General features: G+C 37.6%; 2 protein-coding genes across 5 annotated transcripts in view; both read left to right on the top strand.

Moving 5' to 3' along the window:
• Positions 1-6072, top strand: part of UEVLD (UEV and lactate/malate dehyrogenase domains) — a gene marked incomplete at its 3' end in the record, with an annotated part of 11883 nt that extends 5811 nt beyond the window's left edge. The window contains exons 7-12 of the mRNA XM_082761802.1: positions 386-491; positions 1589-1759; positions 2703-2876; positions 3447-3531; positions 4163-4286; positions 5908-6072. Of these exons, the coding sequence (XP_082617928.1) occupies positions 386-491; positions 1589-1759; positions 2703-2876; positions 3447-3531; positions 4163-4286; positions 5908-6072 (825 nt within the window). The remainder of the gene's footprint in view (positions 1-385; positions 492-1588; positions 1760-2702; positions 2877-3446; positions 3532-4162; positions 4287-5907) is intronic.
• TSG101 (tumor susceptibility 101) lies at positions 5978-26544 on the top strand. Of its 4 annotated transcripts, none has more exons than XM_082761806.1 (10): positions 5978-6068; positions 9762-9846; positions 11996-12061; positions 12637-12800; positions 14147-14273; positions 16397-16463; positions 18342-18436; positions 23087-23289; positions 24803-25042; positions 26185-26543. In XM_082761806.1, exons 2-10 carry the CDS (start codon positions 9834-9836, stop codon positions 26272-26274), a joined length of 1065 nt encoding a protein of 354 aa, XP_082617932.1. In that variant the 5' UTR covers positions 5978-6068; positions 9762-9833; the 3' UTR covers positions 26275-26543. The 4 variants fall into 4 exon arrangements, with proteins under 4 accessions (XP_082617932.1, XP_082617929.1, XP_082617930.1 ...); XM_082761803.1 differs by lacking the exon at positions 5978-6068 and adding an exon at positions 6868-6945 and having other exon boundaries at positions 26185-26544; XM_082761804.1 differs by lacking the exon at positions 5978-6068 and adding an exon at positions 6868-6945 and having other exon boundaries at positions 18345-18436.

Raw genomic sequence — 26544 nt, 5'->3', positions numbered from 1 at the left:
TAGGAATTCATGTACTTTGAAAATCCTTTGTTAACAAGTTGTTGCCTAAGCTGCAGCCTGTTAGAATTGGCATCTCCTAGTCACCCGGAAAGGGGGTTTATAGATGGTCTGCACTGTGTTGCAGCTATATGCTCAGAGACAATGTTTATTACTTTCTAGAGATTTTTTTGTTAATTTGTTTCATAATGCCTTATTTTCCAATTCAGCTCATTAAACTAATTCTCTTTTTCTTGTGATTTGTCAGTCATTTTGTTGAGGTCTCCCCATAATGCTGATTTTATACACAGTACAACAAATGCTGTTTTGAATTGGAGAAAGCTGTTTTTATTCCCACCACTGGCAAGAACCAGTTGTGCTTTATTGTTGAACTGTGTTATTCATTTAGGGTGTTGCAGACAAGGTGGTTCTTCTGGATCTTTCTGAAGGTGCAGCAAAAGGAGGAACCATGGACTTGGAGATCTTTGCTCTGCCAAATGTGGAGATCAGCAAAGGTACTAGATCTCATTGCTGGAATGGCTTTAGTCGCAGAGCTTGAGGTGATGTAGCTCGATAGCTCTTCCACGGTAGAAGTTGGAACTGAACATCTTTCATCTTCATTTTTCCTTGCTTACCTGTGGTGTTTTTATGTTCCTTGGACCCTCCACAAGACAAAATTGGGCGGGAGACTTTCACATGAGGCTTCTGATGTGATGTGGGGACAGGGATGTGTTCTGGTTACACCAAGCATCTTACTTGATTATTCTGTTTCCACCTGACATTGCCTGTGCTACATCCTTTGATCTTACCTTGCAGATTTTTCTGCTAGCACATTTTTTTTCCTGAACTCTGCTTGTTGAACTGTACCACAAATCTCTGTTTGTCTTTTGTGCACCTGTTACATATTTATGTTTCTCTGTGAGAATGGAAGCTTGTATGTTGTTGCTGGTGATGCTATTAGTAGTGTCACAGTGTTACTAAATGCTTCTGTACTGTAACCTGTTAGTGTACTTATGTCTAGGTTTGGGGCAAGCTGGTATTATGTTGTTTAGTAAGCTTACACTTTGTAGGTACAGTAGGCCTTCGCTTTGGCTACAGCTGGTTTCAGAGGTAGTATTGGAAGGCTAACATAAGTAGGCTTTTGGAACTCTTATAGCTGTCTACACATCCTTAATTGAGCTAAAAGAACAAATAAAGGATAAAGGAATAAAGTCTCTGCCCTTCTTTTACAAGTCAGAAGAAAAACAAAGCAACCTTTTCATGAATAATTTTTTTTTTCCATTGCCAAGAAAATTATGTTTGGAAAGCTTATATGTCAAAACTGTGTATGTGTGTCCAGTTTGTACTTTATAGCCTTGGGCACACTTCAGTCTCTCTTCTGTGTTGCCTGCTATGAAATGGGAAGAGTGGTTCTGTGGGAGAGCTGTGTTTTACAAGTGCTGTGGAAGTGCCACACGTTCCAGATTGGGGTGGTGGGGGTGAGACACAAGGGGAAGAATCCCTAACTTAAGCTGCATGCTGCAGTTAAGCATTTAGGATAGCATTTTGGTTTACATCTGAAACTTGATAAAGTAACATAAATTTTTAAAACACATTTTATTTATATTTCCAGATTTTTCTGCTTCAGCTGATTCCAAAGTAGTGGTGCTGACGGTTAACTCTCTGGGCAGTGCTCAGACTTACCTCGATGTCATACAAAGCAATGTGGACTTGTTCAGAGGAATTATACCAGCAGTATCACACTACAGTCAGAACTCTGTTCTGCTTGTTGCTTCCCATCCAGGTGCGTTGGTACTTCACCTAATGTTCCGTCTCTGCAATGGCTTTCTATTTGGGCTGTTTTAAAAGTATATTACTTCAGATTGCACCCACTTAGTCAGAAGTTCTTGCTACTCTGAAAGATATTTTCCTTTTCAGCATTGAGCAGGACACTGTCTTTGAGGGGGTTTTTCTTAACTGTTACCAAGATAAAAGAAAATAGTGTACTTTGTTTTGTTTAAAAGGTATGTATTTCTGCATATTTCTGTATGTAGCTTAAATGTCGCTGTATCTACAAGATTAGCATCCGTTAGCTGCTGTCTTGTCAGCTGTTTTATGTGTGTGTTTCTCCTGTGCAGTAAGCACAGATGTGTGTGTCATGTGCCATGTGACCAGACTCACAGACTACTAATATATTTAATGTGGTGTCACTAGTAAACATTGCAGCTGTATTTGTGGGGAAAATCTAAATCTGTTGGGTCAGGAATATTGTGAAACAAGAAAAATGAAAACATAACTTAAAGGGCAAGAAGTATGTGTGACCTCGTGTGTCCTGTAAACAGGCTGAAGACACTGCTAGCCCTTTTCTATTTTTCAAGTGCTTCTTGGCCTTCCTGTCATTTAGAGCTGTGGAAATGCAGAAAAGATTTCCTGCCTTATCTGGGGGAAGAAACTCTGGCTGCATTAAACTTAGAAGCACATGAGGGCTTTGGTATAGGGAAGCATAGTGACTCATTTTGAAGTTTCCCTTGATTTCTCTTAGAACTTCACTTGGTCTGTGAATCTTTGCCTCCTCCCCGTCTCAGCTGGTGTTTTGGTTGAACAGAACTACTGAAGTGTTCATGCATGCTTTTGCCTTTTCTAAAGAAAACAAGTCTGTCCTGAGTTTTGTAGCTGATTAATAGTTTGCCGTTGGTCTGAGTTTTGACTGATCCTTTATTGTCAGCATATTTTTCTTTCACGCATAGTTGAAGTAATGACGTATGTGTCATGGAAGCTGAGTGCGTTTCCCAAAAGCAGAGTTATTGGAGTAGGTGGCAATCTGGATACGGAGAGATTTCAGTATACACTCGCAAACCTTTTGCAAGTACAGGCGCTGGGAAAAGATGCTTGGATTGTTGGTGAACAAGGGGAAAACAAAGGTAAAGTGATATGGTGTCATGACTATGAGTATTTAATGTTCTGGCAGTACTTAACTAACTGAGAAAAGTATTGAAGGTAGTCATGAGCAGGGTAGTAAAATTTTCATAATGTGGTTCCAAAGAATAATATTCTGGTCTGTGACCAAGTCTGTAGACCTGGGGTGGTTGTAAAACTATTTTACGTTAGTCACAGTTAAAAAAAAAAACAAAAACAAAACAAACAAACAAAAAAAAACCACCTTGAATGCTTTTTAATTAGTGTAGCAATGTAGATTAGATATATTGAAAGAGGAAGGAAGTGTGGTATAATGTATGGCAGGCTACTGCTAATGTAAAAATTCTTGCCTATTAATTCATTTTTAAGCAAGTGTCTCTTGTCAAGTGATACTTCAGAGTTTTATTTCATCTGTATAGAAACCCTTAGTGGGTCATCAACTACATTTGTCTTGTTATGGGGGAAGGAACCTTGCCCTTTTTTTTTTATTATTATTTTATTTTCCCACCTTATCTAACCCATATTTTAGTCAGTGTTAAGATGTAGATTTAAACACTATGTTTGTTTCTGTCTAGTACTCTCATGGACCAGTTGTAACTCACATGCAAATCAAACTGAAACAATGGTTGCTCAGAATTCAAAGGAACAGGTGGCTAACAGGTAATGCCATTATAATCTTAGGGTTTTTTCATCATGTTCAAACACTTCAGGTTTGCAGGGGTTTTGTTTTTCTTCAGTTCTTTGTGAAGAGGAGGAAGTTTGCTCTAAAATGTTCGCACACTGAGTTTCTATGAACGTGTAGGTCTGTGTGTCACTCATTTTTCTGTAAGTGCATATACCTGCTGATTTTCTGATGTTTTTAATAATGTCTTTTCATTAGATAACATCACAGACACAACAAGATTTGTAGGATATACATGAGAACATCCGAGCTGCCAGTTCAATTATGTCCATTTTTTTAAAAAAAAAGTGGGGAGGCAAGCTTTCTGGCGTACTTTTCTCAGAGTTTGTGCAGAAGCAGTTTACTTCAAAGTGAAGCAGAAGTTTCAATCATTTTACTTGATTTATTTATTCACTCCTTGACAGAATTTTTACTACTGTGGGTAAAATATTTATTGAAAATTTCTTGAAAGAATGTTGTTATTCTCTTCTGTTGTTTCCCAAATAAAAGAGTCATGTTTTTATGAAATGCTTATATGTCTGTAGGGTTTTACGTATAAACCAAAAAAAGTAATAATTTAAATAATGAAAATCTAAACATCGCTTTCTCCCCTTTTTTTGGTTTATATAGAGCTATGGAAATCCTAAAGGGAAAAGGTCAGAGATCTTGGTCTGTTGGGCTCTCGGTTGCTGATTTGACTGAGAGTATACTGAAAAATAAAAGAAAGGTTCATTCGGTATCCACCCTGGCAAAGGTAAATGGGTTATTTAATATCTTTTAGTTGGCACTGTAATGATGTTATTTATACTGGATAGCCTCTGTTCAGAAGTAGCACTGTTTTCATGACTTTCTTCCAACAACCACCTTCAGTTCTAGTCCAAGTGAAGCATAAACCAGTTGTTGTGTTAACCTGAAACCAATATTAAAAGTGGATTGTTTTACCTCAAAATACAAATGTTTAGATGGAAAATGTGATCAGGGTTGCTGACCAGCTCCCCAGGAACAGCTGGATTTGGCAAACGAAGAGAAATGTGTCACGATTTAAGTGCTCGGTGTTGAATGTAGATTTTTGTGGGGACCAAAAGAGTTCAGTATCATTTATGAAAGCGTACATTTTCTTACGTTATTTTATTTGACCAGCTTTGAAACAGCTGTTTTTGTTACTCCTTGATTCTTTACATTGAGGAGATTATTAAGCTACATTTAACTTAAAATTGTAGACTAGACTTTGTGTGAAGTTTACCCAAGAGGCTTCATTAAAGCTCTAAGTCATTTCAAATGAGTAAAAAAGAGGTGGAAGCATTTATTGGTCACTTCTATTTACAGGACTTGGAAGGGTTGTTCATTCTCAGTGCAGGGAAGTTGTTGCGAGGACATTTGTTGTCGACGGAAGGAAGACACAGATGCTCAATATGAGTGATCAGTGAACTTCGATTTATTGGATAGCTCAGTCGTCTTTTATCTAATTCAATATAATTAGCTCATACATATTGCAAAAGCTAAGCTCATGATTGGTTAGTGCATTTCTCTATTTTATCAGCTAGTTTCTCACTCCCATCAACCGAAATAACACAGTTAGTACTTTCCCAAACCTCCAACGGATATCGTGTCCTTGTGCCTGATTAGCTCCCAGACGTTACGTACTTTCTCAGACTCATATGAGCTGCGTTCGATACTTTCTTAACTCACGACCTCCTAGCTGCTCAACATTCACATGACCTACTTCACTTAACCATTCCTCCACAGGAAATTGAGCACAAAAGGCTGCTCACTGTTATCAAGTACAGATATACAGCTCATTTCATCATTGTGTTTTCAAGTAAAGTTTTAAATTCTTTATGAACTAAATGCAAAAGTAGAGGAGTCCCTTAAACTACAGTTAAACTTAGTAGTTAGAGTAACTACAGAAAGTAAAATTTCATGTACAGATCCTAAAAAGAAACAAAATCAATCATGTAAACTTGAGCTACAATGATGTAACTTTGGTGAAGTCTCTCACAGAATGAATACATGATCAATACTCAAAAAAATATTCCCAGGAGAGATTTTTGTTTTCCCAAAGAAATTCCTCAGCTAGATTGTATCTTGTAGTATCAGCTTGGCCTGTGTCATAGAAGTCTAATATATTTATATAGGGAAACTCTTCCAAGTGTGGCACAATTCAAGATTTTTTTTATTTCACGCTGTAATACCTTACAGTTTCTGTACAGTAAAGCATTGCACAGGGTCTAAAAAGTGGAACGTGAGCTATATAAAATCATGCCATGTGATGAAATATCCTTGCTTAATTACCATTATCAAGTTACTTTGTGGTTCTTTGCTTCAGATAAAGATCAGCAGAAATAAATGACAGTGTTCTTTGCATGCTGTTTCAGGGATGTTGCAATATAAACAGTGAAGTATTTTTAAGTCTTCCATGTATTCTTGGAACCAGTGGAGTGATTGAAATGGTCAAACTAGAAGAAGATCCATCAGTGCAAGAGAAACTGCAGAGCAGCGCAGGATCAATTCACGACCTTCAGCAGCAGCTCAAACTGTAAGCACCAGGGAAGCCACAGCGTCTGCTCACAGAAGCTGGAGATCTGCTGGGCACAACTGGTTGCTCAGTGTATACGGTTTTCTATATAAGACAAGATTTTTTTTTTTTAATTTTCCTACAGCAGTGCTTTCTTTATTTGGATTTGGTTTACATACTTTAACACTGCACTGCCTGGTACAAATTTCTGACTTGAAAAGTGCACTTTAGGTAACCAAACCCTGGAGATTAATGTGCAAGAATGCTTTTTGTAAATTCAGGTGGCATTTTTCTGTAGTATTTCCTTTTTCCCCAGCTAATTATGGCCTGATTCTTGGGTTATTCCTAACTTTGCAACTCCAGAGGACGCCATCTAGGACAGGAGCTTACCCAGCTCCTTGGACACTCCAGCAAGAACCCTTCCTCCTTGTTCTAAGTGCTGCCTGAGGGACTTGCATAGCACATGGCTGGTTGCAAGGCAGCTCGTGGGGGCAGCAGGGGCTGCACTTTGGGAGCTTGGTATTTTGTATTTAATGTCTAACGTCAATGGACTCCATCCTTGTGGGTTATGAAGCAGGGGGGTAAAAGCCTGATGTAACAGTACGCTGCAAAATTACATATGGATTTCTGTTGTACGTTTAATGATGGTCTTTCTGGCCGTGACCGGTGTATTTGTGGGGGCGTCCCTCAGGGGGATCCGCGCACCACAGCGCTCGAATGGTGGCGGGGGGGGGGGTGAGGTGAGGTGAGGCGGGGCCGGGCGGAAGGCACCGCCCCGGAAGTGGCGTCAGGGCCGGGCGGAAGCGGCCGCGCGGGCGCTTCCTGTTTGGGCCGGGGGCGGGCGGGCGGCGCCGCCATGGCGTTCTCGGAGAGCCAGCTGAAGAAGATGCTCGCCAAGGTAGCGCCGCGGCGGGACGGCGGCTGCCCACGGCCGCGGGGGGCGCGGGATGAGGAGGGGAGGCGGGTCGGGGGGCCGCGGGGGCGTGGGGAAGGGGAGGGAGGCGTACGGTCAGCTTTGTGCCTCGGGACCCGCAGGCGGGGGAAGGGGAGGCGCGGTGCCTGGCCAGCCGTGACGGGCCTCGGGTGGAAAGCTGCTGGACGTGACGGCCCCCGAGGGACCCAGAGGGACCCACCTCTAGGCACCTGACGGAGCTGTGGGCTTGGTTCTGGGGGATGCTGCTGTGATGAGGTTCAGTCGTGTTGTTCGCACAGAGTGAACGTGGCACGCGATCTGACCAGAACTGGTGGTCCTTCACCTGCAAAGGGTCGGAAGCACCTCCTTTTCTCAACTCGAGAAGGAATGCTGAGCGCTAGCTCGGTGCCAGCAAGTGGCAGTGTGTGTTTGTATTGCCCTGTCTCCCATTAATGAATGACTGACATGGCAAGAAGAGGAAGAATCAACAGTGACTCCTCGTCCTTATCTCTTTTTCATTCCACCCTGCCTCACCCCCATTTTATAGCCCCCAGTGCCATCTGACTTTCTGTAGGTAAGTTCAGTGAAAAGTGCATGAATCGAGCAGTTCAGGAAAAGTGAAGTTACTATTTCAGCACTTGCCTGTATTTTTCAAGAATAGCTCCACTTTCTGTTCTGTAGAGGAAATCTGAGGAGTAGGCGTAGCCGTGTGTGAGATATCAAAACACTGAGCCCCAGCATGGGAGGAGACACACGTAGCTCAATTCAAGGTGTTGACCTGCTGCCTGAACCTGGCAAGCTTCATCTCTTTGTGGCGTGTTACCTGATATGTAGAATGAGGAAGGTGCATTTGCCATCTGATACTTGAGGAGGAAAAAAAAACACTTAAAAATCAAGAGTTTAAAGTAATCAGTTTTAGTTACGTTTATAGAGGTCACTAAGGTCTTGCGTTTTCCAGAAGGATTTTGGCATTTTTTGGAAATCCTCAGCTCCTTACTATACGAACACAGAAAAAGATTGTCTTGTAATATCAGTATTAGTATGTCTGCTAAGCAAGCATGCAGTTTTTTGTCTGCTTTTGATTAACCTGACCTGGGACTCTTGTACTACAAGTGGGCTTAAATCCTTATTCCAAATCCTTATGTTTGTTAGGAGATTCTGTTAGTGAAAGCCTGTTCTGGTTTTGTTCTTGTTCTTTTGATTGTGCCAATCTTCTTGAGCCTACATCCTGTAATATAAGGTATGTTCCTATAAACAATTCCCTCTTTTTTTTTTTTTTTTCATGGCTGGAGAAGTGCTCTCCCTCCTGCTGCAGAACCAGATCTGGTGATGGGGGCACGCACTGCCCTTCTCCAGTCTGGCCTCACTCTGCCCTTGTTTGAAAGTTTCTGTTGGGGGTGATGGGATCGTTTTGTGACAGATTTCCTCTTTCATGTTAAAATTTGAGGTACTTTTGACTTGCTTTCTGGGTTACTAAGCTGGTACTGGGGGAAGGCCTCAAAATTGTCCTGTGTAAATAGATATTAGGTATTCATTGATGAGTAAAATGCTGGAGTTGCAGCTTTTGGTAGACTAAGGTGTTAGAGCAAGTGGCGGGGCACGCTCAGCCTACCTCCTCAAGTAAGAGTTGTGATGCCCAATGTTGGCATCTTTTTCACCCTCTGTAGATACTGGAAACAAGTGTTAGTTTCCAAGTTTTACAACTCAGGAGTGTTTTTCAGAGCAAAGGTGACCCTTAGCCATGGCACCAGGCTTTGCTCTTGGGTAATGTTGGAATTAATTTCTTGCCAGCATCAACATGTGTTGGGTTTCAGGCCGCATTGTGGAGGGTCATGGTTGAATGAAGGGTCGCTGTCTGTGGTCCCTGAGACACCTGAAGGTTACAGAGCTGCACTACCTGGTGAAACCAGCTCTCTGCTGGCCAGGAGCATCTCCTCCAGTGTCTGGGGGTTCTTGTTCTGAGACTTAAATCTGGGCTGAGACGCACTCCCTGCTCCCAGAGAAAGCAAGTGGATGAAACTGGTGGTGTTACTGATAGTATGGTGCCTTGAAATGTCTGCTTTCTCGTTGCTAATAATAATAGCAATTGATTAATACTGTACTACGAGTGCTATGAAAGTGGTCTGTGAGGTTCAAATAGTATATAGCTGTGCATCAGGAATATTTAAAATGTCATACTAATGGTTCAGAGACGCAGGTTTTGTTTTTGTTTTCTGTTTTTTAGATTCACAAATACTCTCATGGCTAAGAGTATTCTTTTGTTTCTCATAGTTATCCTTTGTTTTCCTCATATTTGTATTACAAATTGTATTAAAAACTTTAAAAGTGTGTGAAATTCTTTAGAGCTTTTCTACTTTGTGGTTATTCTGTATGTCCAGAAGAGGATTTGATAATTTTCCTTGCTTTTCTAAATGACGTAGATTTAGTTTTGTTGATGGATGACGATGTGTGGGTAGTCTTAATTTCACTCAGAAGATATGTGTTTGTCAATTGGAAAGGTATATGGCAGTTTGTTTTGCAGAAGTTCTGATAAATACTATGTCCCAGTATTTGGCTTTGCTTAAAATGTAACATTGGTTATGGTAGAACATCAATGAAAATATGATAGCTTTCCGAAAATCACTTGATGTATGGACTCTTATTTGAGAATAAAAGCATCTTAACATGTTAAAATTGAGTAAATTATATAGGAAGTGGAGCCCAGAAGCTCTCATAAATGCAGGTTATTTTGTGAAACAAAACCAAATTAAATTACAGTGAAGCTTTATGATGTAAAAACATTCTTTCTCCTTGTTTTCTAGTATAAGTACAGAGACCTCACTGTGCAGGAGACGACCAGTGTCATTACTCAGTACAAGGACCTCAAACCTGTTATGGATTCATATGGTAAGTCTGCGTGACAAAGTTTTTGTTACTGAATTGTTGTGGTTTTACATATATTTGGTAGCTTTTGTGGGAATGAAGGAGATTAAAGCTAGAATATGGAATTTTAAGACGATCTTTATGATCTTTGACATCAACACTTCCTTGGAAACAGACAGTAATACAGAAAAGTTAGCTAATATGCCAAGGAGTGTTGCATTTCGCCACAGTTAAAATTTGATTGCTCAGAGGTTAGTACTCTGGAGATTGCTGGTATGTTATGAATTGTGGGGGTTTTACCCCGCTGAGCAGCTAAACTCCACCCCAGCTGCTTTCTTAGCTGCTTTCTTACTTCCCCTCATCAAAAGAAGAGGGTTCAGCTGCCCAGCAGGTGAACCGGCCACACAAGTTGAGCTTTGCTGTGATACAGAGACATTTTTGGATTTCTGTCTATTTAGAAAGTACAGTAAGATGATGTGCAAGTACTTCATTAAAAATGAATATTTGTGTCAGTGCTTTAAAGTATGAGGAAAGCAGTCATGCGTATAGAAAACTGGTATGAGAGGTTTTGTAATGTAAATTATCAATGACTTAATCACTGTTAGCTTTATTTTAAAGTCTTTGTGTCAATTTTAGTACGTTAAAATGCTATTTAGGGTCAGTTTCAGAGGGTTGAGAGTGTGATTTCTCAAAATACAGTGAGCCAGCATAGCTGCTGAGGTTACCTTCCTTATGATCACCCTCTGTTAGGCCCTGGCACAGGCTGCATGGGAAAGCTGTGGCTGCCCTATCCCTGGAGTTATTCAAGGCCAGGCTGGATGGGGCTCCGGGCAGCCTGGGCTGGTGAAAGGCGTCTCTGCCTGTTGCAAGGGTTTGGAATTAGATGACCTTCCAATTCAAACCATTCTGTGATTATTTCTGTCACCTGTAGGGTTCCTCTGTGAGCCAGTTCATATTAATAAAATATGATAAAAAATTTATTGTACTTTGCTTTATAGATTACAGTCTGGATCGACAATTATTGAGGAGGGATGTAGGCAGGTAGAAGATAAATGAGTTTTAACTTGAACTGCTCTAAGCCAGCAGCTGTCATGGAAGTAATATATATATTAACAATAATAATATAACAGTAATAATAAACTGTGCAGTGGTCAGAGAATCAAAAGCAGTCGTGAAAAGGCTGTGGTTGGAATCTCGTATGCAAGTTTGCAATTATGATAGAGTGATCCAAATTCCAAAAAGCACTGAGCTGTAGCATGAAGCTCATTTGTTACCTCTCTCTTCCTAAGCTTCCTTGGAAGGTTGAGCACAGAATTACTTACAGATGGCTGCTACTGTTTGGAGCTGTGAAATGAGTTACGAGAAAATGGTTACCTTGCTGTTGAGATAATTTTCAAGTTTGTAGTAATAAAGTAGTATATACCCACCATATAAGTCCTGACATGTTCTGTCTACATTTGTAGAACATTAGCAAAATAATTGTATATGGTCAGCTACATTTGAAGTGTGACTAGAAGCTTTCAGAAGAGATTAAGAAAATAAGTATTATTACCAAAAGTTGATTTATTAAGCAAAGAGTAATCCATTGTTTTGAAACCTAGACACAGTGACTCAAAACTGAGATCAGGGTTCCTGTGCTTTTTGTGAACAAAGACCAAAATGTGGCTGCAAGTCAAGTGTTAGGTTTTTCTTCCTCTTCGGTGTACTATTTGGTTAAATTGCCTTTAATTGTGATGTAACAAATATAATAATGCCTGTGGCCAACAAGTTCTTGGTAGTCTTGCTGACATGCTTGTTTGGAGAAAGCATAAGGAATTCTCTGTAATCCTCAGATAAAAGTTGTTACTTTTAAACTGAATTGAAATTACCCTTGTAGCTGTTCTTATGATGAGCAATTTGAGTGGTTCCTACATATTCTACTTGGACTCTGAGGAGACAGTTTTATTCGTGGTGAAGGTAGTTTGACAGCAGTCAGTCAATGCTTTCTCAGAAATACGTTATTTGTAAGAGGCTACCTGACTGTAGATGACCATTTACTAGTCCGTAGATGTGAAAGAGCAGAATTTTTCTTACAGGTAACTTCTGCATTTACACTAACAAATATGATGTAATCTGAACAGAGATCAACACAACAAATGGATTTCCTTTAAAAACACTATTTGTTCCTTTTCAGTTTTTAACGACGGCTCATCTAGAGAGCTGATGAGCTTGAGTGGAACCATTCCAGTGCCTTACAGAGGTATGCTATTATTATTATAAACATCGTCATCAATATTGCAACCATTATGTTCCCAAATCACATTTAAAACTGTTCAGATTTTAATGGTTCAACTTCACTACTTCCGTGACCACTATTTTTGTGAAATCCTTTACTTAACCACAGTATATTTGTCCTGGTTTTGCTGTGGAATAAAATCTTAGCATACATCATTGCCTCTTCTTGCCTGTACAGCTCTGTAACATGTGTTTATCTTTCAGTGCTGCATGTTTTTCAACTTCTCTAATTGAGTATTGCAAACCACTTACTGCTGCAGCTAAGGATAATGCAGATTAGGATCTAGTAATGTTACATTGCAGAATAAATGAGATAATGTATTAGTGGTAAACAGTAATTGCAAATGAAAGTTCTGAGTTCGTCACCATATCAGGGAAGTTCTGAGTTCGTCACCATATCAGGAACTTTTCATTTGAGTGTTTTTAGTAGATGCTGTCTTCAACTTGTGTCAGTGCAGTTGAATTTATGGATGATAGAAGTTTTAAAAATCAGAGCACAAAAGAACAGGACTTCTAAAATCTTTCAAAACCTCTTTTTAGGTAACACCTACAATATCCCAATTTGCTTGTGGCTGCTGGACACCTACCCTTTCAACCCCCCAATCTGTTTTGTTAAACCCACTAGCTCAATGACAATAAAGACAGGGAAGCATGTTGATGCGAATGGAAAGATATACCTTCCTTACCTGCATGAGTGGAAATACGTAAGTATAAAGAACTTGGAATTGTTAAATTCTCTTCTGACTTTCTTTAGATATTTGTGCCATTTATAACAAAAAGCAGTCCTATTTATTTGGCATCTTAAACCATTTATTTAAAGAATGCAACTGCTTATTGTTTGTAATGTCTTAAAGTTCCCACTGTTGTGTTCTCTGTTGCCTGGTTAATTTAATTTAGCGGCAGCTTGTCTGATTAAACAGTGCAGCATGGGCTTCCTTGCCTGGCAGAACACTGATATGAAGATAAGAATATTTACCTTGAGATAAGAGTATTTACTCAAGGCAAATTACAAATTCTGGCTGATATTAATCTCTGATGAAAATGGACTGCTGCATGAGCATTTAGACTACTTCAGGCAAACTTTGCTGGAGCTCTGAGTATATGTATGTATTTGCTTTACTAATAAAGTCATTGAGCGGTACAGGTTTCAGAGAAGTTTTGACCAAAACATGGATGTTTAAAGAAAATAAAATATTCTGACAAGGTCAGAAGAACTTGACAAGATGTGCAGTTCTATCAAAAGTGATTAGCAGCAATAGATGTAATAAACATGGGTGGTAGTTCAGCACTTGTGTGGGAATAGTGGAAAGATCAGCACTTAGGTCCCGCCCAAGCGGGAGGATCATTGAAGATGCAGATAGAGAGGGTGGTAAGAATAAAATAAACTTGTTTTTTGGATTACTGAGTGGATTGCAGAGGTAAGAAAATCAAGAAATAGGGTGCTTAAACTAGTACTGCGTTCACGAAGCTTGCCTTTATTTCAGAGAAATGAAATCATTCCTATAAAAAAGTAGTTATAAACTTTGAGAAAACCAGTATAGCTATACTTAAAGGACATTTATGTGCAACTCCTTAAATGGGCTAGATTATTTTCTGTTGAGCCATTCTGAACTGGAGCAAAAGCTGTATTGTATTAACTTGGAATGTCTCAAAACTTTGTGATGTGTGTTGTGTTTTTTTTTTTTTTTGTTGTGTGGAAGAGCTGATTTAAGCTTCAAGAAAATATTATAATCCATCATTGTGCAGTCATCTGCAATCATTTATTGCCGTATGGTTGATATGGCACCACATGCTCACCAGGTTATTCTGGAAGTAAATGCTCAGAATCGTGTATTTCTCTATACTGTTTTGAAAACCAGTTAGCTAGGTTGCAATCTGTAAAGGAATCCATAAAGAAAGTTAAATATACATGTGTGCGTGTTTGTGTACATGCATACAAACAAATGAAAGGATGGCTTTTGGAAGCTGATAGAATGGTACCGTGTCATTGTTAGAGTAAGGTAAACTATCTGCCAGCAGAAATCAACATCTGATTCGTTTATCCTCGCAGCCTCAGTCAGACTTGCTGGAACTGATTCAAGTTATGATTGTGGTGTTTGGTGAGGAACCTCCAGTCTTTTCTCGGCCTACTGTTTCGGCAGGCTACCCACCATACCAGGCAACTGGCCCACCAACTAGTAAGTGGTTGTGGTTACTGATTTCCACAAATGCTCCCGTTAATATTCTGAAGTGTGGTGGTGGTTTTTAATTTGTTGAGAAATTATATTACACTAAAGTGGCTTTCTGTACTGATGGGTAATGAATTCGCTTGTGCTGTGCCAGACCTTTTTGATCTGTTGGAAGAATTTGTGTTGTTTTTTTTTTTTTTGTGTGTGTTTGGAAGCAGGGGAAAAATCAAGGTTGTATTGGCAGAGGGGAAGCAGAAAAAGATAACAAAACAAACAACACACATACTTTCACTCCCCCCAAATCAAAACTGCTAATGTGTCAACATTCAGGGATATACATATATATATATATACATATATATATATATATATATATATTCAGATAACTGTATCTTAATGTTTTTTGTATTTTGATAATACATCTCTGTATGCCAAAATCCTATTGCTTGTGTTGCCCATGTGCACAATCATATTTGTTTAGCTGTTAGTAATTGTTGGCTGAAATGAAAAGAAAAACCTGCTTCAGGTTTTGAATGAATGAAATGAAAAGAAAAACATGATTTTTCAGGCTTCTCTGTTAATTTGGTACTCCGACTTAGGACACGTTTTATTGCAAAAATCTTAATATTTTAAATATTTTATATATTAAACAGCTAAAATATTTTAATATTTTTAGTTTATAAATTTCTGGAAGCAACTTTATTTAAAGACTGAGGATAGGTGGGGAGGAGAGAAGTGGGAAACAGAAAAGAGAAGACTGAATTGGATGGGAAGAAAACAGTAGAGTAGAGCTATTCATGAAAGACTAGGGGGGAAGCAGATAAGCTGCAGAGTATTTAATGGTATTATAACAGTTCTACATAATTTGTTGGTAAGCTGATTTTAGTTGGGGTTATATTTTTGCAGTTTTTAAGGCTGTGTGTGGTTTTGAATGAAATGTCTTTTATCAGATCATAGTTGCATCTAAAAAAAATTAGTCATTACAATTCACAGAAAAAAACTTTATATTAAGGTCTTAGTCTCTCTAACATATGAGAAGAGAGGTAGCAAACATAAATAGGACCATTAGAGTTAGGTGGCTATAGGTAAGTGTTTGGGGCTTTTTAACTTGTCCAGTGCTAACCTGCCTGACCATAGGAGCACTAGGTAACAAACAAGCTGTTGTGATTGTCCAGGAACAGCAGGTGTCAGCACAGTGCACTTCTAGTGGAAGCTGTGACCTGTACTGTGCTTCCAGGGAGGATCATCAACTGAAACATCACACTGCTTTGTTCCTTTGTAGTTACTCATGACTAGTATAGTTGAAGTAATTTTAATGAAAATATTTCAGGATTTTTGTATTATTAATAGCTGCTTAGATTTATTACAGTATTGCTTGACTCATTTTTTCATTTTAAAGACAATTGGTCACATTTTTAAGTTCTAGATAATGCTGTTTAAGAAGTGAAGCACTTTAATTAAAAAACATAAATCCTGAATTATTTGAAAGTTATTGAAGATGTAGGTAGCTAGGGAGGCTTAAAAAAAGAAATAAAGGTAAAAAGGTAATATTCTTAAGATTACTATAACTATGTAGTAAATTATAATAATTTTTAATAATAGAATCGTCAGATTTCTAAGAAGAAACTTGAAATTACTACGGCTGTGTTAAAGCCTTAGACATTTATATTTGTTGATAATTTTTTTTATAAGTGTAACTTCTAAATGGCAGAAATTGCTAAATAGTGTGATTGGATTGTTAAACAGCTAATCAACCGTTAAGCCTACTCTGAAGGTACTTAAATTATATGCTCGTAATTTAGTGAGTAGGGAACAATGACTCCTTGGAAAGGTTATTTTTTCTCATCCATAATATAAAATGTGGAGACAAAATTCATCAGGTCTGTCATCTTTAACGCACCCATTTTTTGAGTTCTCTTGCTGTAGAGACTTTCTTATGCATTCATGATTTACTTAGTACAATTGCTCACTGCATTTTTAATTTGATATACTTTTTATCCATGCATTGGTGAATTTATATTTAAAATAATTAAGAAAATAAATATTCAGTGGAAGATGTTCTGACTAGCAATTGTAAGTAATGTGTGATGTTCTTTTCCTCCAAAAATATGTGAAATCCTTATTTTGTTTAGCTTCCTATGTGCCAGGCATGCCAGGTGGAATAACTCCCTATCCACCAGGAAGCACTGCAAACCCAAGGTAAGAACTATTTTAACCACTTTGCATTATCATTTACATAACAGATTGGTTTCTCTGAGCAAAATCTAGTCTTATTCGTATTCTGTTTCTTACGATGGATTTGAATCTCATCATTTATCACCTAATTGTTATGTTTGCAATGTGTGCTCATGAGTTAGGACAGAACTCTTGTCAATAGCCAGAAGAAAGTTTGAGAAAGGTATAGTTTTCTTACTGTTGTTTAAGCTGTAATGTAGTTGTGTGACAATTATGTTTTCAAAATGATTACTTACCTCCACGTTCTCTTGCTTCACTTGTATAATGAATTTGATTTTATAAGGTTATGCTGATTGCTATATAAAGGCACGTACCCTCAACTGGGCAATTCAAGTAATTGGACAAAACAATTGTTGGATTAATGGGAACCTTCACGTGTTTTCTTCCTCTCTATGCCTGATTTTGTTTCACAGGCATTAAAAGCTGACAGTGAGTCACACCAGAGTACCTCCTGGTAATAGTTTAAAGAGTTGTTTAGAATGAACTGTTGCTTTCAACAATATTCTTTGGCAGTTAGAAGAGGAGCAGTTTGTACTTCAGCTTTGGCTCTGCTCTCACCATTAATGTTCCATTTTATAGCAAAAGCTGTTTATTACAGTGTTACAATTGCCATTCATAAAACTCTGCTAACCATATTTTCTCTGGGTATCATATTTGCACGTGCAGATCTGACTGTTGTGTGTATAAGTAAAGTTGATACGGCAGAGAGCTGTTGAAGAAATTAATGACTATCTTTTAGAAAATGAATATTTAACTCAGAATTTCACTTGGATGATCTTAGAACTTTTCAGCAAATACATATTGTTTTAAAGTGTACTTTTAGAAGGTAGATTTTTAGAAGATGAGAAATTCTTAGCAGCAGGAAGTCAAACTTACCCCCAAAAGGTTAAAATTGCAAAGACTTAAGAGGCACTTCATAATGTAATTACCATCTTTGTGAAGGTTTCATTTAAGTAGTTGTAAGTAGCTAATACTCTAGAAAAATACCTAAATCTTAAGTAACTAACAAAACTAATTCAGAGCACTCTAAGAGAACTTGAAGGGCACAAAATGATTTCAAAAGCGTTCTATTAATATGAAATAAAACATTTGCTTTTAAGTATGTTATGTAAAAGTGAAAATGAATAAACCTTTTCCAGAATGATTACAGTTCTTTCTCAGCAAGTAGCAAGATGCTGATTGCCTTCTACCTTAATGTTTTCACACTGCTTTTCTTTTTATTATTAACATCCTTATGTCCTGATTCTGTTAAGAGCATATGAGGAGTTGCTATAGTATGTAACATTTAGATTTAAGAAGGAAAAAAAATAGTAAGCATTGGGATGTATGTTTTAAGGAGTGAAAAACAGGGATTTTGACAAGTTCTAAGGGCAATTTTTTGCCTCCTAAATAGACCTATCTAAAGTGTTCTTAATGTATTTTGCGTAGCATTTTTGCATTTACATGAAACAGTTCAGTAGTCTTTCTGTTAATATTCTTATAATGTTAAAGATTGTTACAATTGATTTTTTTTGTCCATTTGAAGTTAGAATTATTAGTTTTGGGTAGCTTAGGGTTCTAGAAAGGCAAGATTGAGTGATTAAAGAGAAATTGGTATGGTCCAAATGCCTGACCAGGAAATAACTAGGTAGGGCTTCAGATAAAATGGTATCAAATTATATGAGAAAGACAAGTTGTGAAAGATGTTAATGTGAACAGGAAAAGAGAGAAAGTATAACGTGGCCTGCAGTTTAAGCATTTTATGATGTCAGTAAGTATTTAATATGGAAACATAAAGGTGATATGCTAATGTTACTTAACTATTTGCAAAGTATCACCTATGCATATCTTTCTTTGTCAAAGCAGCTACCCAAACTACCCTTATCCAGGTGGTGTTCCGTTTCCAGCAACCACTAGTGTTCAGTACTACCCTTCTCAGCCTCCTGTGACTACTGTTGGTGAGTAGCTTTGAAAGTATCTCTTTGAATTGAAGCTTCCCACTGAAATTGATATGTAAAGACGGAAAATGGGAAAAGGAATTTATTGTTCTTAACCTGACCTTCTAAAATACTGATCTTGAATGAAAAAAAAAAAGAGTTACTTGAAGAAAGAATATAACACATTTTGCATCCTTTGTCTTTCACTTTATTTACTCAGAAACTTGTTAAATTCCTGATTGTATACAATACATTGCATCTGCTCTCTGAGTATGTTGAAAAAACAGTGCATGTAACCACCCTAAGATGTTTTTTCCCCCTCACCCATTAACTGTAGGTGACTTTTGATTGTATTGCTCTTTGTTCATGGTCTCAGCTTTTAAAAGTGCTTTTGTCCACACTTAGTCATCTACTAGTCTCAGTTTTTATATATACTTATACTTTTACTCCAAAAGTCCTAAAGCAGAGGTTTTCAATGAATTTGGAATGAGCTTGATTTTTACTGCATCTTTCTTCTTCTGCCTCTTTGCTTCATGACATTACCTACTTGTTAGTAGGTAATATTCTTTCTTCCCTTCAGCAGCAAGACCTAGGATATTAACTTGGATCTTTTCCCATTTTGCTGCTTGGTTGCCTAGTGTTGGCAAAAACAAACCAGCTTGGTTTCTGTTCTGTCCTTCATTTTTAGTGTGAGTACGTGTAATGGATTGGGAACCGCTGATAAATATCTAATTAAGTAGAAAGGTGGTGCAGTGACTTTGCAATTGGGTAGTCCTTTAGGAGCAGTTACGTGATAAGGATACAGATGCTTCTGTCACCTTGGTCAGAAGATCAGCCATTTGTAATCTCTTGCACTGCAATTAAAAACCACATCCACAGGTTTTTAATTTAATGTGCAAGCTCCCAGTTATTTATACACGTTCATCACTCTAGAACCATGTGTATTTTGAGGCTTTAATTCACCTTCTTGGGAACAAAGCAAGCTCACAGATTGGCAAAGGAAGGAATTGGAAGGCACAGGAATTGGCTTCAACTTACTCTTAAAAAGAAATTGAGGAATTGTTCTGTTGTTCTACAACTTAGAAACAAGTCATATTTTGAATTTTTTGTGCCTCATCCTCCTCCTCCGTGTCCAAGTTATTTCAGCTTTCTGAATTACAGAAGTGTTCTCTGTTGGCTGTTTTAGAGGTCATTTCCACTCTTAGGCTATGTGTGTGGCTTCTTTACACTCTACAAGAAAGCTGCTGTTCCAGCCAAGGTGTACTCAGTGTTGAAGGGTTGCTGGCTCCTTGCAGGCTGGTAGTCCCCAGCAGCTCTCATTGTCAGACATGCAGCAGTCTGTTAGGAACCTTTCTAGGGAACGTCAGCTTTCTGCAGCATCTCTCGAAACAGATCCAGTTTTGCTTTTATGTGGTAGAGTTAATTTAAAATATAGATGTCATATTTAACTACTTTTCTTCCTTTTCATTCCCAGTAAAGATGAACAGAGGTGGAGTATCTGCCAAGTATTATAGCAGGCTTTTCACAGGTCTTGAGTTAGGTTATCTGGTATGTTGTAGTGCCAGATTTTACAGTGGCAATTTAACATTAGACAGCTTCCTTTGATGCAGCTAGGCAAAAGTCATGCACCTGCTGTGTGTGGTTTATCTCATGCAACATGAAATGCAAAGATGTCTCTTTAATCATCCAATGTATTTACAGTAAACTTCTTTTACTTTAAATTGCAAACATTTATTTCCCATTCAGATTTTTTTCTGCTGTTGATAGACTATGATTTATCATGATAGCTTATTGGGAACATAGAAGGAGGTAAAATTGAGAATTTTGTTTGTATGGTGGCGGGGTGTTTCCTTTAGTGAGCTTAGTTTGGATTGAATGAAAATACAGAGTAGCTTTTTTTTATATATCTAATTGCCAGTTTTTCAAATAGTCCTTCAGTTGTTGTTGTTTTTTTTTCTTTCTTTCTGTTCCGTAATCTGCCATTAATTACCTGATGCAGTTACTAGTTCGTTGCTTCTCTAAGGTCATGTCTGAAACCAGACTCTGCCTGGTAAAGGTTAAGGGTTTCAGTGCTCTCTGGATTTACAGGCTTTGTGCCATAAAATCTTCCCTAGGCTGGGCTAATTATGGAAGTGACATAAAATGCTATGGGTTCATGCTCTTTAGGAAGACGTATAGAATGTAACTGCTAGTCCTTCATATGTGCAAAGACATTTTTCGTACCTGTTGACACTTGTATGAGATCTTTCATTGTTAGGTGTATTGTGACTTTTTTTTTCAGTCCTTCTTTATTGTTAAAGCGAACCTTTTAAAAATATCCCATAGTGAGAAATATCAGAAAAAAAAAGTAGAATTGATTGCTAGGTATGGCGTTAGAGCTTAATAATACTGTCTAAAGTGAACTTTATTATTTTAAAATTCTACAAATTCTGTTGCAATTTGTATGTAAGAAACATTAGTAATCTGAGGTGTTGTTCTTTTTAGAAGAAATTGATGCATTAGTAAGCATGATATACATTTTTTCCTTTGTTACTCTTCTGTCAGTTGCATAGCTTTGTTTTTTAAAATATCTGGCATGGAATCGGTTTTGTGTACTGGAAGGCGGATGGGAATAGAGGAAAAGGCATAGGGAGGGAAGAGAGTCGAATGTATGCAGTCTTGTTCCGCTTAGCAGTGGAGGTCCAAAAATTCTTTGGATGTTTTGAGGATTCTCGGAGGTGTGTGGTCGTGTCAACATTTTGCTAGTATAACAATACCAACAGATACTCAAAATATTTTTTTATATTGTTTATTTATTTATTTAAAACAGTTATGCTCAGATCCTAACAGAAAACTGTTAATTTTTTGATTCGGATGCTTTTTTTGTCCTAAGGCAGAACTGAAATCTTTAGACAGCGTGTTCCAGATCATTGCTGATTATCAGGAGGATATGTACCCTACTCAAAGATACTCTAATGAGTATCAATACTCTAATACTGGTACAATCCAGCAACCAGTAGCCAATTCACACTCCCTAGAGCAATCAAAGATTTCCTGGTCTGCAGATAAGCAAAACTTTCTGAGGTCAATATTGAGAGTTTACCTTTTATTTTAAAAGGTGGAAGTTGCACAGACTCTTGAAATAAGGTAGTCTCATTGAAAGGCTGACTTGCAAAAGCAATAGGTAATATTTAGGCTTAAATGTGAAAGCCTCTAGTGTTTTAGAGGGTGAGGGACTAGTGAAATGTGTTAAATGTACTATTATTTATGGATGGAACTGTGATTTAATGAATTGAAATTACAAGTTGTACCCAGCAATCATCTACGTAGTAACCTCAATTACATAGCAGCCTCAGCTGCTGTTTTAGCTAACACTGATCAGTTTAGAAACCAGTTATATAATACAAGAACAATAGTGGCTACTAATCTGCTTCACTGCTACTACAATAACTCCCTTGAAGTTTCTGGGCACCATGAACCAAGTGAAACTGATAAATTAGTATAACTGAGGTCAAATTGTATTTCATCATGATTTTTGTCATGTGTTCATGATATCATGAAATACATGATTATCATGTATTTCGTTATGCTCTAGCTAAAATAGAGTAAAATATTTGCTCACCTCTGTTAGAATCGTAAAATGGATTTCACAGCACCTCTGTATGCTTGATTTAATACTTTTTATTCAACTAACATATATTTAAAAAAAATATTTTGTCCAGGGAGAATTTTCACAGGTTCTTCATGGTTGCCTTTAGTAAACCTCTTCCTCTGTCTTCCATCATTACATTATCATCCTGCAGAAGTTATTAAAAAAATAATGTAGGCCCAGTATAATACGGAACATCTTTCTACAAGTCTGCCATCTACTTTTTGTCTGCTAAAATATATCTATAAATGATATGCTAATGTAATTGATAAGCATTTCTGGTTTTAGTAAATATTGCTTGTTAAAGGAAGATTGTTAATAAACCAACAAATGTTCTTTATGAATACTGATTGTTTTACTGTCTTCCCATGCCTGCCCTAGGCTGGCTGAAAGAGAAAGATAATTGTGAAACTAACTGGAGAGTAGAATATGTTGTAGCTTTTGAATCAGTGTCCAGTAATTTGTCACTTAGGCCCTGTCAGAAATAGAAAACAGCAGTAGTTAATATCTTTTTCATTATCGTTATTTCTGTTAGCATAGTGTCCATCTATTTTTCATGAATCTTAAAATAAGTAATTGGTAAACCTCCAAATAGAGCACCTCCAGGCAAATTTTCTGTCTTAGGCCAGCTGTTACATTATTTGTGCTTGAACACACATGTATCTGCTAATTCCGACAGAGTTCACCAGAAATTCAGTCATCTTTCAAAGACTTAGGCTACCAACATTTGTAGATTTTAGGGGGAAATCGCCAGCCTATTTTTAATTTAAAATAATTCTGTGGATGCAGGAATAGTAAAGTGGATGAATGGATTCATGCTCTTAAATTTACTTGTTGTACACATTAGTATATCTTTTTTTTTTTTTTTTTTTTTTTCTCTGTAGCCTCTTCACAGCTTCTGTAAACTATTTTAAAAAACATTTCTCTTAGTATCCTGTGTCGCTAAGTATACACAGCAAGATAGCCATTTTATTCAAACTGGCTTTGTATTGAAGCCAGCGCGGAAGAGAGTTAATTTTGTGCTTGTGAATTTTCTTGTGCAGGACCCAGTAGAGATGGAACTATCAGTGAAGATACCATTCGAGCTTCCCTTATTTCAGCAGTCAGTGACAAACTGAGATGGCGGATGAAAGAAGAAATGGATCGTGCACAAGCTGAACTCAATGCCTTGAAACGGACAGAAGAAGACCTGAAGAAAGGACACCAGAAACTGGAAGAGATGGTAACTCGCCTGGATCAAGAAGTGGTAAGCGGAGATGAAACACTGCTCTATATCTGAGTATTTCTAGCAGGGAACGGAAGTATGTGACTAGTTTCTATTTAGCACGAGATAAATACCAAAACATCCACTGCACTGCTTTACAAGTGTGTATTCTCTTTCTACACTGAGGTGCACCTATTCAGGAGAGATGAGTTGGAAATAGCAGTGATCCTAAAACACACTGTGCCATGTCTTAAAAATGCTGTTGTTCAACAGTAGAGGAACAGTATTGATATTTTTGCCCATACTCTCTAGAAAAGATGATGAATGTTGTGGGAGTGTTTAATCACTGTGTCTCCATTTCTGGCTAATAATGTACGACAGTAGCACTGGAGAACATTGCAGTGTCTTAGTGCAGAGACGCTGATTTTAGTCACAGCTTCCTTGTATAACTCCACTTTTCCTTTCCAAACGAGAGTCTCTCCTACTCCTTATGCTCAGAACTTGTTGCTAAGTTTTTCATTAAGGCCTGATTTCTGTTTACTGTATCTGCTGCTTGCATTCTCACTTGGGAATAAGATTTTGGGACTAATGATCAGTTTCAGAAACAATCAGCTCAGTGTTCAAAAACTGTTTTAAAAAAATGTGACTGTTAGAAATTGTAAATAAGGAGCAGAGAACAGGGAATACCATTATGTCATTATACAGATCTGTGATGTGCTTACACACTGCATTCACTCCACTGAGTGCATGCCGTGTGTAATTGTAGTCTTCACTATCTTGGAAAGGAAGGACATAACAGAACTGCAGATGTATGATAGAAAGGCAAGAAGGGTGATCCAACATGTGAGCAAGCTTGCATAGAAGAGATGACTAAGTAAGCTAGGACGTAAATCTGGAAGAAGATGGAGGGGGTCGGGGGAAGAGTGGAATCTGATAATGGTCTGTATGTAATATGAGGAGAACAGATGTGAATCATCTCTTCCAATTGGTTAGCTGTGGGACATGGAAAATATTGGGAAGCAAATTAAAACAGAGGTGTTGACTATTTCTCTTACAGATGCAGCTAAATTATAGTTTCCGTTGGTGGTAAAGCCAGCATGTTTTTTTTTTTGTTTCCTGTCAATACGGCTTAGAGTGTGTGTGTGATGCATGCTCAGCAGACTTATCTAGGAACTTACTACAAAGGATACATTTCCAAAGAAAATAATTAATTTGGCTTTGTTTTTTTCATTATTATTATATTTAGCTTGTTTAAACCATTGCTTTTCCTTTTGTAGTACCTTCAAAACGCTGAGGCTGTTTGTGTGCCTTCCCTACAATTAAAATTGGTAATGGATTGACATGATAATCTAAAACAGCTTTTACTTTTAAAATGATAGAATCTCAAATATATAGACTGCTAGCCCTTTCTTTTGTAAAAATCATAGTGGAGGTGTATAGAGATATAAATAATCAAGTGGCATTTCTAAAAATATTGACAGTTATCAAGACAGCTTGACATAAGATGATATTCAGCTCTTGAAAGCTAAGAAATAAACTTCTTCAATGTTTTTAGGCTGAAGTTGACAAGAACATTGAACTTCTCAAGAAGAAGGATGAGGAGCTCAGTTCTGCTTTAGAGAAAATGGAAAATCAATCAGAAAATAATGATATAGATGAAGTTATCATTCCTACAGCACCTCTTTACAAGCAGATCCTGAACTTATATGCAGAGGAAAATGCAATTGAAGACACCATTTTTTATCTTGGGGAAGCACTGAGACGTGGCGTGATAGATCTGGATGTCTTTTTAAAGGTAGGCTTCTTGGGATGGTTTATGACATGCATTTTAAATGTGTTTAAATCCCTTGAACTCTTGTGTTCAGCTTATTAATGTTAATGATGTTTTCACTGAAGAAGGTGCAGTAAGTGCAGAAGTACATATGGGTAGAAACAAAACTTTTTTAAAAGAGGAATTTCAAAATTAAGATGAAAGGCCAATTTGAAAAGCATTATAGATACAAACTCATCATCAGAAATGTACAATAGTTTCAACACAAGCTTTCTTTCGGACTTGGATACTGATTTTGACAAAACTAAGGGTGACTAGAGTACTCAGCTTTTCACTTGTAGTCTACAGATGTGTCAGCTGAGGCAAACAGTGGAGTGTTAGACCCATAGAAATGAAAAGTGGAAGGAGACCTTGAGAAGCCAGCTAGTTGTCCACCTCTAGCAGAGACCTTCTTAGAGACTCTTTCTTTGCTGCTCTTAATGTTAACAGTTTTCATGTCTGGTCTAATAGTCTTCTATTTTGAGCTTACATGTGTGGTGGGTGGCACTGAAAATTAAAACAGAATTATTACTTTGAATATATTAAAAATGCTTTTTTAGAGGATGGAACTTCACAACATGGTTGTCTGAATTGGATCTGAAAAGTTAGTGTGCAAAAACTGTCTTGTCACCGAGTGACCCCAAGACAGTGTTATGAGACTTAGCAGTCTCGTCTCTTTCTAATGGGTAAGGTTTCCCCAAGTCACTGCATCAGCTTGGCTTTTAATATTCAGCAAACGATGCACCAGGTAGAAACATACTATTTCCTTCTTAGGTAGCTTGCTGGTTTAAATGGTTTAAAAAAAAATCTTCTCCCCCATGGGAAGTTAATTGGTCTTCAGTTCAGTTCACCTTAGAGTACACATTACATCTCCTGTATGATAAGAATTTGTGTAGAACTAATTATTAAATCACGAAAATATACTATAGTGATTGCATTTGGTAGCCATTTACAATTATAAGCCAAGAAAATACCATTTGGAGAACTAATGCTTTTAGTGTTCCCAAAAATAAACATCCCATTTGGGTTATGGACTGTGTCATGTTTTCAAAATGTGGATTGCTGTAGAATTAACATGTTTATCAGAACTTTCCCAATAGCCTGCTGTTCTTATTCTTTTTTTTCAGCATGTACGTCTTCTGTCTCGCAAGCAGTTCCAGCTGAGAGCATTAATGCAGAAAGCAAGGAAGACTGCTGGACTCAGTGATCTCTACTAAATTCTCAGACTTTAACTGGGAAGTTAGATTTACTTATGAAGCAGCCTTCCTGTTGATTTTTCTCTTAATCAGTAGACTCCCAGAATAAGTTATTACATCATTCAAGTGTAAGATATTTTGAATCAATAATATATTTTCTTTTTGGTAAAGACTAGCTTTTATTAATGCACTTTCTATTTCCTGTAATCTTCGTGCTGGTGGACTTACGCTGAATAAAACTTGTTGCATATTTTCTTCCTCTACAGAATTGTGTACAATGCACTTTCTTTA

Source organism: Aythya marila, assembly GCF_965140915.1.
Source record: "Aythya marila genome assembly, chromosome: 5".
In the NCBI taxonomy this organism is placed as follows: Eukaryota; Metazoa; Chordata; class Aves; order Anseriformes; family Anatidae; genus Aythya; species Aythya marila.
The sequence above is the reverse complement of the archived record's forward strand: the minus strand, read 5'-3'. Positions and strand labels throughout refer to the sequence as shown.

Bases quoted from the DNA above. Each gene is read 5' to 3' on its own strand.
- TSG101 (XM_082761803.1), top strand. From the start codon at position 6,904: ATGGCGTTCTCGGAGAGCCAGCTGAAGAAGATGCTCGCCAAG. The intron at 12,062-12,636 runs GTATGCTATTAT...ACCTCTTTTTAG, and splicing joins CATTCCAGTGCCTTACAGAG to GTAACACCTACAATATCCCA. The intron at 23,290-24,802 runs GTAAGCGGAGAT...CAATGTTTTTAG, and splicing joins CTCGCCTGGATCAAGAAGTG to GCTGAAGTTGACAAGAACAT.